At 37.1% G+C, this 15,457-nt stretch overlaps 1 protein-coding gene across 2 annotated transcripts in view; it reads left to right on the forward strand.

Annotated features, from left to right (window-relative positions):
• The window catches only part of LOC148946795 (glucose-6-phosphate exchanger SLC37A4-like), a 237,746-nt gene that overhangs the window by 144,917 nt on the left and 77,372 nt on the right, over positions 1-15,457 (forward strand). For both annotated transcript variants that reach the window (XM_089096608.1, XM_089096609.1), the window contains exon 7: positions 7,143-7,228. In XM_089096608.1, coding sequence (XP_088952734.1) covers positions 7,143-7,228 — 86 coding nt within the window. The remainder of the gene's footprint in view (positions 1-7,142; positions 7,229-15,457) is intronic.

Genomic DNA, 15,457 nt, shown 5'->3' on the forward strand with positions numbered 1-15,457 from the left:
ATCTCTCTAACTTCCTCTTGTACAAAGGATCGATCCTTCCCTTTGTTATAGGATGGAGGTATCATTCTATCATATAAACCTATTTTGCCTATGAGGTATAATATATTGCGTTACCTGTCTTCATTATATTCATACATATTTTACTTAATATGCCAGTGGTAACCATTGACCTCTCGACGATCTGTAGTCAGTACTTGAAACACACATTCAAAAAATCACCCCACATGATGACATCTTCAAGCCAATGAATTCACAATTGAAAACACCATACATCCTTGAAGTTATATCGATATAATGAATGAAGTATTCAAACTGTACAAAATTCCAATTTGAAACTCGATTTTATAGTAAAAAAAACTTAATATATTAACACATACCCAAGACGCACCGGTTTTTTGACACGGATAATAAACTTACCCTAAAAGGCATGTAGGCCATATATATATTATGAAGTAGAAATCTGGCTTACATGAATGAGGACTCAGAAACCTGTCCCTCATCGCATATTATGCAATCAGTGGTGAAACCAATATATCACTGTCCTTGGTAAGTCAATGCACAGGCTAAACCACATTTTTGTGAAATTCAATGTATTTTTTCATGTATTTTTGAAACCTTTATATAAGACACTACTGATGTTATAGTCATCATTAAAGTACTTTACATATCTATCATTACAGCCACTTACTTCATATCATATCTTTTTCCCCTCAAAAATCGATTCTTTAGGAAGAAACTCCACACTACTCTTGACAAATTTATCAGTTTTTACGCCAGCATGCATAGGCTAATAAAGTTCATTATAGGACAGTACAGAAATTGATCGGAAGTCATAATTTCATGCCAAGTCCACGCAATGCAGTCTTGAAGTAATCCAACATGTAATCCTCTATCAATGCTCACTGCTTGAGAGCTGAATGAATAATTATAGAATTAAAGAGTAGCATTGATCCCCCGAAGAGTAAAATTTTTCCCAAAATGACCAGAATCTATTCCGTATAGAATAGGGACTTCCCCTTCCTCATCCACAGCCTCTCCTCGTGGTCGTAGAAAGTTTAGAAGATGGCCATTCGATCGGAAATTCAGAGTTCTAGTCTTTTTTACTAAGTCGAAAGTGACCGAAAGTCGAAAGTTTCCGGAAAATGCCGAGGGAATTCTTTTAAAGGGAATTATCCCCAAGAGTTATTGTATCGTATGTATTATCTATGATACATGCAAAATTACAAGGTATCAAAAACGACTCTGAACAGATAAAGAAAAAGGCATGGAATAAGAAAAACAAAAAAACACTGGATTGCAAAGGAAAACGTTGCATAACGAAATCTGCTTTTAGAAGACAAAAGTAAAATTACAATGGAATCAAGTAATGTGTTGGTTTAGCGTGTATGAGTGAGTCTGAGAAAGATTTTTCACCCTAAAATGAAGAAGTGTTATTTTTGCGTCTGCAAAGATACACGGGAAGGAGAAAATGAATTCATGCCTGAATTTCTTAACCACCCTGGAACGAAATGAAGTTAATTTGGTGCCAGTGAAGGGTAAACAGGAAAAAGGAATTCAATTCATGCCGAAAAAAATTGATGTGAGTGACGTCATATTCGTATAGGACCTACATTTAAAGAGCAAAAATTATATCCTTTTTTCCCACAGGGGTCGTCGAGTCCATGGGCGCCCATAAGCTGAATTCCAGGAGGGGCAAACCTCGTCTAATTGGCACTTTTAATGCTATATAATAGAAATCTCAGAACAAAATATAAAAATAGGGCAAAATCATTCAGCCAGGGGGGGGGGTGGGAGCCCCCCCCCCCCGCCCCCCCCCATATAGGCGCCCATGGTCGAGTCCTTTCTGTGTCTATGACGCATGCAAAATTACAAAAAGTGACAAGTGACTCCGAATAGCTAAAGAAAAAAGGCCTGGGATAAGACACGATAAAAATTGCTTTGAATTGAAAAGGAAAATGTAGTACCGCAAAACCTGTGGTTAGAAGACAAAGTAAAATTACATGGAATGAAGGAACGTGTTATTTTAGCGTGTGTGACTATGTGAAGTTTAAACAGGAACGTGGAATTAATTTTTAGTTTCTATTACACGTGTAAAATTACACAAGATAACAAATGACACTGTAAAGCTAAAGAAAAAGGCATGGCACAAGAAACAACTAAAATCAAATTGAACTGCAAACGGTAATTTAACGTAAAACTGAAGAATAGCACGAAAGTTATGCTAATTCATAATTTAAATATTTCAGAAATTACAATGGAATAAGGAGCGTGTTATTTTAGCGTCTGTAAAGGATAAAAAAGAAGGAGGAATTGAATTCATATCAGAATTTCCAATGCGTAACTTAACTATTTCAGAGGGCACAGTTATTGGGATATTCCTGGTTGTCACTGAATTACAGAACAACGTAATTGAAGAAAAAATATAACAACCGGGGAAAGGCTGGGAAATAAATGTTTTGACATCTATCACGTCATTCGAAACTAGACATGACTTTAGATGAATTCGAACAGCCAAAGCAAAAGCCATGGACAATGTCTAAGGTAATATACGAAAATGAAGCGCAACAAGATCTACGGCTAGAAAAAATGTGACAAAAAGTATCGTAACGAATCCGAGGTGAAAATAATGGACAAAGAAATCTGTGTTTAGAAGACAATCGACATGGATGATCAGATTGAATCGTAAACGAAATCTGCGGCTAGAAGAGAATCAGCTGTGAGAATCACAAGGAATCACTAGAGAATATAAATCCTATAAAATGGATGATTATTTGATGCCATAACTGCAGTGGCTTAATTTCGTCAAAATCATTGGGTGGCAAAGTTGGAGCCAATTTTCCCAAATCGAGTGAAAATGACGGCAAAAGCTTAAACTTGAGCCATTTGTTACCATGAAAGTACTACAGGGTGCTATAAAAGCACTACAAAGATACTTTATAGAACTATAAAAGTAAATATATACTAAAGAAAACTGATCCGTTTCCGTTGATGCTTGAATTATGCAGGCTTATGTTGGTTTTGACAAGATTTTGAAGAAATTAAATTTTAGCTGGGGGGCAAAATCAGGACGGGCGAGGAGGTTGGGGGAAAATTGAGGTCTGGGAGGTGCAGTTGCCCTCCCTGCCCAATAGAAAATTACGCCCCTACATAAATGGAAGGAGGAATTAAATTCACGCCAGAATTTCTTAATTCAATTGAAATCGCTGATTTTACACCTCATACGGTAACTTAAAACTAAAAAAAACGCGATGATTATGCTTTTGCTTAATCAGAGAATCACATATATTTAAGCCTGCCGAGTGTCGGGGCCCCAGCAAAGCCTCTGCTCTCGGTACTTTAAAAATGTTTATATATAAATATTATGTTTATAAGAATATTGGATGAACCGTGCGGCATGAGGGGTTAAAAGTTGTAAGCCCCTTTCCTATTCTAGAGATGATATTTTATTTAAGATAATTACTATTTATTTCGAAAAGCAAATACATTAAATGAAGTTTTTTCTAAAAGTATTACTATACAAAAAAATACAGGTTGATATAAAGAGTCGAGTTTGAGGAGGCAATTGCCTTCCTCGCATTTAGAGTGACTATGTGTGTGCTATTAAAACGAAATAAAGAAAAGTTTTTCAAATAAAATTAAAAACAACACTAAAACTTAAAATGAACCGCAATGATAGGGGTAGTCCCTGTCGCACTGTGTTGCTCCGTACTTTCATTTGTGTCTTTTTTTGTATGTTTATTTTGAAATTATAATGGACTTTGATTTTCCGCGTTTTAAGGAATGGCACCTGATGGAGTCTACATACATAACTTTTACTCGAAATAGAGATGATAAACCTTTTTCTAATCAATATGGGCACCCTCGCGCCATCCCTGATGTGGTTTTCTCAACTTTTTGACTCCCCCCCCCCCTGTTTTTTTACTTTTTGTACTTAGATTTTTTTGGACTTAGAATTTTTTAGACCTTGAATTCTCTCTCTCTCTCTCTCTCTCTCTCTCTCTCTCTCTCTCTCTCTCTCTCTCTCTCTCTCTCTCTCTCTCTCTCTCTCTCTCTCTCTCTCTCTCTCTCTCTCTCTCTCTCTCTCTCTCTCTCTCTCTCTCTCTCTCTCTCTCTATGTCTGTGTGTCCGAGCAGGTGTTTGCTAGTCTCCTTCTTTGTCTGTTTTTATGTCTGAATCTGTTAGTTTGTATCTGTTTTTGGCTCTCTCATTCTCTGTGCCTGTGTGTCTGAGTGGCTGTTTGCTTGTCTCTCTCTCTCTCTCTCTCTCTCTCTCTCGATCTCTCTCTCTCTCTCTCTCTCTCTCTCTCTTTCTCTCTCTCTCTATCTTTCTCTCTCTTTCTCTCTATTTCAGCCTGAGTGTCTGAGCGGGTGTTTGCTTGTCTATGTGTCTGTCTTTGTGTGTTTGTGTGTCTGACTCTGTTTGTTTCCATATTTTTTCCTCTCTCTCTCTCTCTCTCTCTGTGCCTGTGTGTCTGAGTAGGTTTTTGCGTGTCTGTGTGGATTTTGGGAAAAAATCTCTTTCTCTGCCTTTGTGCGTCTGATCGGGTGTGTGCTTGTCTTTGTGTGTTTGTATGTCTGACTTTGTGTATTTGTATGTGTTTTTGTCTCTTTCTCTCTCTGTGCCTGTGTTTCTGAACCTCTCTGTGCCTTTGCTTGTGTGTGTGGATTTTGGAAAAAAATCCAGCTCATCTCTCTCAGGATTTGGTAAAAGCCGTGTTAACCTGTCTCAGATTCTAATATACTCCCTTTGATCCCAGTAGTAGTATCTATGTCTATGAACCTTCTTTTTTTACATCTCCAACTTTTAATAAACATTCTAAACATTCGAGTTGTTAGTGTAAGCCCTGAAAAATAATGGAAACATAACAAAGTAATGCATAAAATCTTTTTATTGAAATATCGACACGTAGAATATTATGATAAAAATAAAAATGAACACTTTGAATCTATTCCATAAAATACTTCATTCTGTTTTCTCTTTACATAACAGTTATTCCATTTTGGGGTCATACACGAGTTCTAACATAGTTTCAGCTACAATCGCATCACACATTTCATCATTGGTATTATTGGGCTCATTAACTATATCTGTTGGTATACAATCAATGGTAGTAATGATGTTCACGTGCGCTTTGTTTTTCATCAATTCATCTTTACACCCCGTTGTTATATTGTCTACCAATTCCATTTTTATTTTGATTTCGATTTTACTGTCTGTTACCACATTATGTTTACATAGTTTGCAGATTTGGCACATAGACAAGATATGCATTATAACATTAGTGGCAGCAGTAGGCATTTCTTTTTCTCTTTGATTTCATTTGAATGCTAACACCAGAAAGATTGCGATAGGGTTTGACAACGGGTAATGTGTTACCAGAACCATTAGCGAGAAGTTGACCAAATTGTCAACTGTTATTTTCAGGCTTGCATTATCTTTGAGTACTTTTTTCTCTGGAAATGCTACTCTTGCATATCCACCATCATAAGAGTTCGGTGTTTTCGATGCTCCAAAGGAATTTAATCTCTCACTATCATGAGAACGCACGCATACATTTCCAATAAGATCTTCATTATTGCTTGTTTCATAGTTCAAGTATTTGCCATTGTCAGTATTCAACGCAACGATAGCTTTATCATGTGCACATACTTTCTTGGAAGATTTCATCTTCAATTTTTTTTAATATAATGCAAGTGTTTGTCACTCCGGTGTACATAAAATGCTGATTGAAAAAGAGAATAAACTAGGTAGTGTCGATGAACAGCCATAGAGTACCACGGGGCAGCTGCATAAAAAAAATCCCAAAACCCATCTTCACCAGTCCAAAAATTCTGAGTCCAGCAAATTCTAACTCCGAAAAATTCTAGGTCCAAAAAAGTGGGTCAAAAAGTTGCGAGGAGGGGCATTGGGCCCCCTTGGAGGTCGGACATGGATGACCATAAGTTCTCTCTAAAACAAGTGTTTATATAAGCACTCGCATTCCCATGAATACGATGATACAAGTGGTTACACTATGCCTATATTATAGATGCTATCAATTAAAGTTCAATACTATATAATAAATTTTATTAGTCCAATTTGAAATCAAATGAAACGGTTTACTTTATCTTGTTTATCATTCCCAGACGAATATATAAAATGAGATGCCGGCTGGATTATGTTAATGAATTATCTCTTGTTGCATAGTCATGTAAGTAGCTCAATGACCCAAATTGTGTAGCCCTCGGCCCTCTTACAGAGATAGTAGCCGGTTATTCTAATGATGTTTTAACAAAAGTATTGTATAGTACAGTACTCACACAGGATATACATCTTTATGAGATTGCTCCAAGCACAATTTCAGATAAATTGCAATCTTATGGGAATCCAGTTTTTTTTAGATTTGGCAATAAGTTGAGTTTAGTAGACATTTCCTATTAATTAAATTTATGATAACATTTCGAAATAGGAATCTATTATCAAGGCAGTTGTCTTGGCCATAGTAAAATCCGAAATGAATCGATTAACTATTTAAAGTAAATGTAAAGCTTCTATAAATACTATTCAGAGAGGCTATTTTCAAACAGAACTAAAATATTATTTATTTCTTCATTGAAAACCATCTTTGCTTTTAGGTACATTCCTTTATGTGACGGGAGGATCTTAATTGTGCATTTTAATTATTTTTCTTTACTTTGTATCTACTTTTATTTTAAAACCACTTTAAGTTCTTCACTTATTTTTGAATTTTTTTCATTTGTGCTGATTTTTTTTATTGCTCTGAGAACACAAAGGTCATAACCCCGGCGAAGGAACCCGTCATATAAATTTTTCTGTCGACTTTACTTCCCAAGCTTTTTTTTGTCATGTCATGTTCAGTTTTAGAGGAAAAGAAACGCTAGAAAAAAAGAGAGAAAAAATGTTGACTGAATAACTAATAATGATGGAAGAAACATGCGAAAACGTCCTGTTTCACATTATTGAGGAACTAGTCATTTATGGGTAAAACAGATACCACAAATAGTGCAATTTTTACTGCGTAGTTAGGTACCGACTCCTGAGAATTGTGTCCCATCAAAGTCATCTTCTGACCCTATCAAATGAATGTTATATTTCATTTAGGTTTAAATTTTGTAGGAGACAAAAAAATTATTTCTTTCTAGCAAGTGGCTTTGTCAGCTCTCTAGAGACAGGAGGATTCTTTGGAGGAATCCTGGCAGGATACTTAACTGACATTCTCATGAAAAAGGTATGATATTTTCTTTTTTGAATACATAAATAATATGAAAAGTTGTCTAGAAGGAAAGTGAAGAAGTTACGAATATCTTGTTAATATTAATTGTCAATTCCTGAGCCTCGGAGCATAAGGGAGATAGATATTTACTAGACAAAGTCGTTATTTTTTCGGATATGAATAATTTTTTCTTTATTAGTAGTAATAATTATTATTTGATGATAGTTTTTAAAACAACTTTTATTTGAAGACAATCGTCCAAATTAGTTTTGATGAGCAAAAAACCCATGACAAGTGACAGCCATGAGTCTTATGCATTTTTCTCAGACTTTTTGTTATGACTTCTATCTAAAATTCACTTTTCTTTCTTTGTTCGTGTCTTAATCCATGTCTTTGTCCGTGTTAGATCTAATTTCACTTTTGTTCTTTTCTTCTACATGTGGTAGTCATGGGCGTCAATCCATGAGAATGTAGAGACGGGGGCAAAATATATTTCAAAATCTAGGGATTCCGTCTGTCTTTTTTCAATTTTTTTAACGAAAATACCAAAAAAGCGCTGTTCAAAATCCATGGGGGAGTTGACCCCACCCCTTAATTGACATCACTACTAATACTATAGTTTTTCACTCTGCATAAGCTTCACTTTTTGGTTTGATTTTGTACCTACTAACTACGGTTAAAAAAAAAAAAAAAGTTATTGCCAGCTTAGCTTTTGTAGTGTCGAGCCGGGTATAATATATGAAAATTTAAGTGTTTCACATAAAAATAAAGTGTGAGGGTAAAGCTTAAAATGGACATAAGTTAATCTAATATTGGGGGGGCTAACTTTCCTCCCCCCACCGTTGCTTACGTTAAGTTTCTTCTGTTTTAACATGTTTCCAGAAACAGTGTATCATTTAGGTTTACTTGCTTTAATTTATGCCGATCTAGTATCATAGGCAGCACAAGAGCGCTACATAAGTAAAGAGCAAAGTGGGCTCACCATAATATTTTTCTGTTTATTTATTTTCTTTTTTAACAAGCCACTTCTTATGGGAATGGTCGTAGAAACTTTGGAGGGGTTATTCGATTGGAAATTGAAAGTTCTAGCGCCCTTTCTAAGAGTCTAAAGTGACAAAAAGGTAATTTGCCCCCCCCCCTCCCATGCCCTTTTTTCTGCCCTCCCCCAAAATACATCTAATCAAAATTTTTGAGAAGTCATTTTGTTCACCATAGTTTAAAGGTCCAGCAGTTATGGCTTTTTGGATGTCATGACCCCTCACAGCCCTTAGGGAAAGTGCTGTATTTTACGCAATTCACTCGTTGTTTACATAGAAGGGTTTTATTAGGAACGAAGGCGGGGGAGGTTTGATCCTGGTTATCTAAAAGGCTAAGCCTATAAGGGGATGGTCAACTGACCAAAAGGCAATAAGTGCAAACCGTTATTACTAGTGTTACTACTATTCCTACTACTGCTACTAATACTACTATTCCTGCTAATACTACTACTACTACTACTGTTGCTAGGGCTAAGAATATTAAGGTGAAAATTTCAAGGAATGTCGAGGGAGAAGTTGAACCAAATCTGAACACTCTATGTGCTTGCAAGTTGTCAAAAGGGCAATATTTTAGGCAGCAATATTTTAGGAATGTCTTAGGGTATTCAATTGAAACTTACAGGGCATGTTGAGGGGGATCTTGAACTAACCAAAAGGTACTATGTTTTTCCTAGCACTACTAATTGTACTTTTACTAGTACTACTGCTACTACTATTACTACAAATGATACTGCTCCTACTACTACTACTAAAATTACTTGTTCTACTACTGCTGAGGCTAAGGGTGTTAAGGTAAAAATCTTATGGAATGTTGAGGGGATATTGAACTAAATCAATACGCGCCATGTGCATGCAGGCTATTAAAAGGGCCTAAAAGCAATATGTCAGGAACAGCTTAGGGTAGTAAGTTGAAACTTTCAGGGCATGTTCAGAGGGATGTTGAAGACACTATGTGCATACTTCTGCTGCAGTTGCTAATACTATAACTTCTACAACAACTACTACTACTACTTCTACTACTGGTACTGAGGCTAAGGGTATTAAGGTGAAATTTTCAGGGAATATTCAACTAAATCAAAACACTATGTACATGCAGACTGTGCAAAAGAAGTATCAGCACTATTTCAGGAATGGTATATATAGACTATTAAGTTTAAATTTCCGGGTATGTTAAATTAACCAAAAGGTAATATGTGGACACTGCTACTACTAATACTTATATTGCTGCTACTACTACGGCTACCACTACTTCAACTGCTGTTTCTGCTATTACTAATGCTAAGGCTAAGGGTATTAAGGTAAAATACTAAGGAAATGTTGAGAGGGATATTGAACTAAATCAAAACACAATATGTATGTGCAGGTTGTCAAAAGGGTGTTTCAGCAATAGCTTAGGAGTTGAATAGAGCATTAAGTTTGCACTTTCAGGGCATTTTGAGGGGGATGTTGGACTGAAAAAAAGCACTATGTGCATCCTAGTACAACTAGTGGTATTAGTACAACTACTGCTACCGCTACTAATACTACTATTACTAAGGTTTTAAGGTGAAACTTTCAGAAAATACTGAGAAAATTTAAAACGAATCAAAACAAACTATGTGAATGCAGTTACCCAAAGGATATATAGGTGGATCAGCACTGTCTTAGGAACTGCATAGAGTATTAAGTTGAAACTTTCAGGTAACGTCGAGGTGGATGTTGAGCTAGGTAATAGGAACTCCCTGCATACTGCTACTACTACTTCTGCTGCTACTACTACTATTATTACCGCGAATACCACTACTATTGAAAAGGTTAAGCGTATGAAGATGAAGCTTTCAGAGGTTGCTGAGGGGGGTGTTGAAGTAAATCAAAACTCACTATGGTCATGCAGATTGTCAAAAGCACCCATCATCAATTTCCCAGGAAGCTCCAGGTATTAAGTTGAAACTTCTAGGGAAATGTTAAAGAGGATGCTGAACTAACCAAAAGGCACTGCGTGCATTCTAATACTATTATTATTGCGGGCACTACTACTACTACCACTACGCCTACTACTACAACTACTACTACTACTGAGTTTAAGCTGAGTTTAAGGGTGTTACGGTGAAACTTTCAGGAAATGTCTAGGGGGCTGTTGAACAAAATCAAAACACACTATGTGCAAGCAGGCCGTCAAAAATGTGTACCAACAATATCTCAGAAACGACTTAGAGTATTAAGTTGAAACTTTCGAACATGTTGAGGGGATGTTGAACAAGCTAAAAGGCACTATGTCCGTACTATTAATACAAATTCTACTGCTACTTCCACTACTTTCGGGCACGTTGAGGGGAATGTTGAACAAACCAAAAGGCACTTTGTCCATGATATTACTATCACTTCTACTGCTTCTTCTTCTACTGCTAGTACTACTGCTACTACTACCATTACTGCTACAACTACTACTATTGCTAGTACTGCTACTGCTTTGGCTAAAGCTAAGGGTATTGAAGATCATTTTTCAGGAAATTTTGAGGGACGTTGAACTAAACCGAAAAGCACCATTTGTATGCAGGTTTGCAAAAGGGCGTATCAGCAACATGTGAGACACGGCTTTGAGCATGAAGTTGACACTTTTAGACCATGCTGAACAAACAAAAAGGCACTATGTGAGTAGAGAGGTATCTTATACTCCGATCAGAACACCAAATATGGGCATAGAGTCCCTAGGGAGAACACGTGGTTAATGGGGTCAATGACCTCTTTTTCCAAGGTCGAGTCCTATCCCTCACCCCTGCTGCCATCTACAATTTAGTTTAATGCTGACGGGAGTCCTAATATGGGCATAGCCTCCCTAGGGAGAACACGTGGTTAATGGGGTCAATGACCTAAATTTCCAAGGTCGATGTTGTTGTTGTTGTAAGTGCACGCTCTCAGCGAATGTCAAGGTCGATTTATTTGTTGTTTTGGGCAAGTGCACGCTCTCAGCGAATGTCAAGGTGTCCAGATATAGGAAACAGTATTTGTTGTTGTTCTTGTTTTGTGCACGCTCTCAGCGAATGTCAAGGTGTCCAGAAAATAGGAAACAATATTTGTTGTTGTTGTTGTTTTGGGCAAGTGCATACTCGAGGTGACTGTTATAATTTTTCAGAAATAAAAAACGGTTGGATCACGTTTTTCCTTCTCAGCCAATCAGCGAGTCGGTTACATCCCCCTTCTCAGCCAATCAGAGGGCTGGTTACATATGGTTTTCCCTTGAGATTTCGTATATAACGGACATGCATTGTGATTAAATTATCAGAAACTATTGTGACACAATGGATATAACAACTGACATAATTGATGAGCTTGAAGCATTGGCAACCTCAATTTACCATGTAAGTTCCGTTTTAGTACATTTTCAAAATTAAATTATTTTCATTGATCACCCTCCAGTATATCTAAGTCCCCCCCCCACCCCCTATGCTATCTTTATACTCGATAGAAAACATAAATTATGTTCTTTTTACCCTCAAAAACTAACCCCCCCCATTGTTTTACAATGATAATTCTTTTTTGTTAAATTTATACAATTTTAAGCATTATATATCCTAGCTAAAAGCGACCACTGACTTCCGTCAATTCTGAAAACATTATGCCGTTCTGTTTTGACATAATGCTCTGCGCGAGGTTAAAATTAGCTATCACCCTTTTCCTGTGTGTTTACAATAGCGGCGGCCAAGTCAAAGGAACTGTTTCTCCGTCACAATTAAAACATTTTCAGACAATTGCAATAATTTAGCGCAGGCCTACACAATCTCTATTCGGAGAAGTGAAATCTCGTTATTTTCAAATTAAGGTCTAACAATATATTTAGGACATTGGCGAAAGGGGGAGGGGGCCATGCCTCTATTCTATCGCCATCATTGTAAAGCGAAAACTTCGCATGAAAAGTAAGGGTCCCGGGATTTCTAAGAAAAAAAGATAGCCTTATTTTGTCTGCAAAACTTACATCCTAGGTTGTAATTTAGGCCTATAAGCTGCTGCTGGGTTAACAATCATTTATCTATTTTAAAGTCTACAGACGGGAACATTTAAAAAAATTTTCTGAAAGGTAAAAATAGAAACATTGATTTCTATCCTAAGGCTATAGACTACTGTTTGTCATGGTTTATTTTTATCACATGTTTTCTCACAATATGATTTCCATGCATAGCATATTCTCGTAATTTTTACCTTTTGCTTTGCTTTTTTGGCTTAGGGGAGGGGGACTTCTTTGTGATAAATGCTTTCTAGACAAAATTAGGGCTAGGGGCGGGGGGTACTAATTTTTATTCTGTGAAAAAGGGAAAATTATTTCAATACTTATTTTTTCTCTTCTTTTAAGGCAAATTATGAAGAATGTATGGTCCCTCCACTTAAGAGAGCAAGAGAGGATGTGGCAGCCCCATCAGTGGCAGCCCCTATGAAGTCTGGGCAAAAGCCAAAAAGAGAATGGGGCATAAGGATGGAGAACCCTGCTGCCTCATCGGTGCAAGCCCGTAACATCGCCGGCCCGTCCATTCTCCATCATGCGTTGCCTGGGCCTTTAAGAGCTACACCACCAACACAAGGTCCACCGATGCTACAGCATGCTTCGCCTGGGCCTTCGGGCACCCAAGTGCAGCCAGGATTTGCAAATGTGAGCATTTTTTCCTACCTATCTTATAGAAATATATATATCTATTTCTTCCAATGTTTTTTAGTCTTTTCCTTTTCACTATTTTTCAACACTGTGTAAAAATGTCTGTCAGCGGGATATTATAATATTAACCCAACGCCTATCACTCTTGTTTTCGCTGGTTCCCCCTCCCGCGGAGAGATCGAACGAGCCGGTAATTTTTTTGCCAAGATAACGCTCTTTTTTTCTAATATATGCTATTTTCTCTTTTGCTATCGCTTCGATATCTCATCAGCGAATATTTTTAGGTAATTTTCTAGTTTTTACTGCTATTTCTCACCGCTATGAAACTCAAAATGCTATTTTTCACAATTGAATATTGTCTAGTTTTAATCTTTGGCTTAAAGCTCCGCACAAGCATATAAATAGATCTGTATCACCCTTTTCCTGTCTTGTTCTATCATTAGTGGTTAGGCCAAGTCTAGGATTTCAATTCTTTTACATAATTTTGTGTATATATCTGAATATAGTTGAGTTGGTTGCAAAATTAGAGTTAGATATTTATGACAATGTAATTCTATGTAAGAGAAAAACAATTTTTGTCCCCAAAAATTATAATTGCGATTTATGACATTGCTGAAAAGTGGGGGGGCATAGTTGCCCTCGAATCTTTTTGGTCACTTAAAAAGTGCAGTCAATTACTGCTAATGCTCACCATTTGAAACTCTGTGAATGCTATTCCGTTCACAATTGAATATTCCATAGTTTTAAGAGAAGAAGGAACTGAGAGATTATTCCCATTTATCTATTGCGCATATCGGCGTTCTAATTTGCACTGAATTTTTTTAAAATAGCTTTCAATCTTACAACTTGTCCCCAAGATTTTAGCGAGGGGAAACATTCTGACAATGTCTGAGTTAACGGTTTACAGCATTTAATTGTGTATTTTCCTAGCTGTTGAAGTTTAGTCTTGGAAACAGAACAGACACGAGATTACAAATAATTTAGGCTAATTTGAAGTCCTAGACAACCTGTACGGGAAGTAGGCTAAACGACTTATGCCGCCTAACAATACGGTTTTTTAGGACATTATGTAAACGGCCGGGAGCCGCGGAGCCCGGGAAGCGCTGGTGGGCCCGGGAAGCGCTGCCGGAAGCGCCATGGGAAGCGCTGCGCGCCGCGGGAAGTGCCGCGATGGCCGGCTCGGAGGGGGGGAGCATTAAATAGTGGAAATTGATGGGAAAGGGGGTTGTTTGAACAAAATCAAATTGTCAATTTTATGTAAAGCGGTGTTTTAGATTGTAAATATCTTATATTAAGTTTGATATTTTGAAACTTTAAGTTGAATTAACCAAATGCTACTATGCACATACTGCTACTACTACTACTAAGCACCGACTTTAAATAATAATCCAAATTTTATAATCAGTTGGGATGATTTGAACATTTTGAAAATAAGCTATTTTTTTCATTTATTGGTTGAACGACCATTGGTCCCTTATTCACCATCGTCCTCATCTGCTGGTTATGGACAGGACGCATTGATGGACTTACTGAGAAATTCCCCATGGAGTGACTCTGTAGTGAAAATTCCAGATAATGTTGATGTGTTTATAGAAAAATTTTTAAATGTAGATTATAGTGCAGTTGGGCAGGGGGACTTGAGCCCAAATACACTACAGCTTTTAAATGATTTCCCAAACGAATTAACGGGGAACCCTCCTCCTCCTCCAGCCTCCGATACCCTAACGAATCCACTTCAAACAACTGAAGTGGAACATTCGCATACCCCAAATATTGTTGAACAACTTGGGGGAGGGGGAGGGGATGATATACAAGAGGGGGAGGGGGGTACAACTTTCCCCGATTTTCAATTGTCCAAGACAATTTTAAATGCGATAGTTGTTTATACTGCGACTTTTGGGGACCCATTTAATTCACTTATGGGGGGAAAATTTGTTTTTGACCCCGTAGAAATTGTGCATGAGTATGTAGATAAAATTCGTGCACTACTGGAGAACCAAATTTAGTTGTGGGGGGGTAGGGATTCAATTAATGTTTCTACTGTTTTAAAGGTATTCTATTTAAATGAGGGAATAGTGAAGTTTATCATCATTATATATATTCCGAGTTACGTGTGATTTATTCGAATTTAGAAAATTTTGAGGTTGTTTTCATGGATTGGGTAGATCAAGTTATTGCGCATCTCGAGAACTTTAATGAAAAAGGTAGCGGGTCTGTAGTTTTATTTATTGAAAATTTAAGCGTTAAGATTTGTAAATTTAAGAAAGATTTTATTTTAAGAGGGGGTGGGGAAAGGTCAATTGTTTTAAATTATAATCGAGATTTAGTAGGATGTAAAGGTGTCCAGAAGATTTGTTTTGAAGCAGGTAAAAAATGTTTCAGATATGCTTTCCTCATATCAGCATTCGAGCCTCTAGCACGTGACGCTACCAAGACGAATTTAGAAGATTGGGCTGTACATGGGAAGGAAGGGTCCAATTTCCCCATTGTAGATTTATCTTGTTTAGAAGGAAAATACCCAGTAACGCTACGATCCATTGATTTTTTTGAAAGGAACATTACCCACTTGAATATCGGCGTTAC

Source organism: Artemia sp. Qi Xiang Cuo, chromosome 11 (genome assembly GCF_049724085.1).
Source record: "Artemia sp. Qi Xiang Cuo chromosome 11, ASM4972408v1, whole genome shotgun sequence".
Lineage (NCBI taxonomy): Eukaryota > Metazoa > Arthropoda > Branchiopoda > Anostraca > Artemiidae > Artemia > Artemia sp. Qi Xiang Cuo.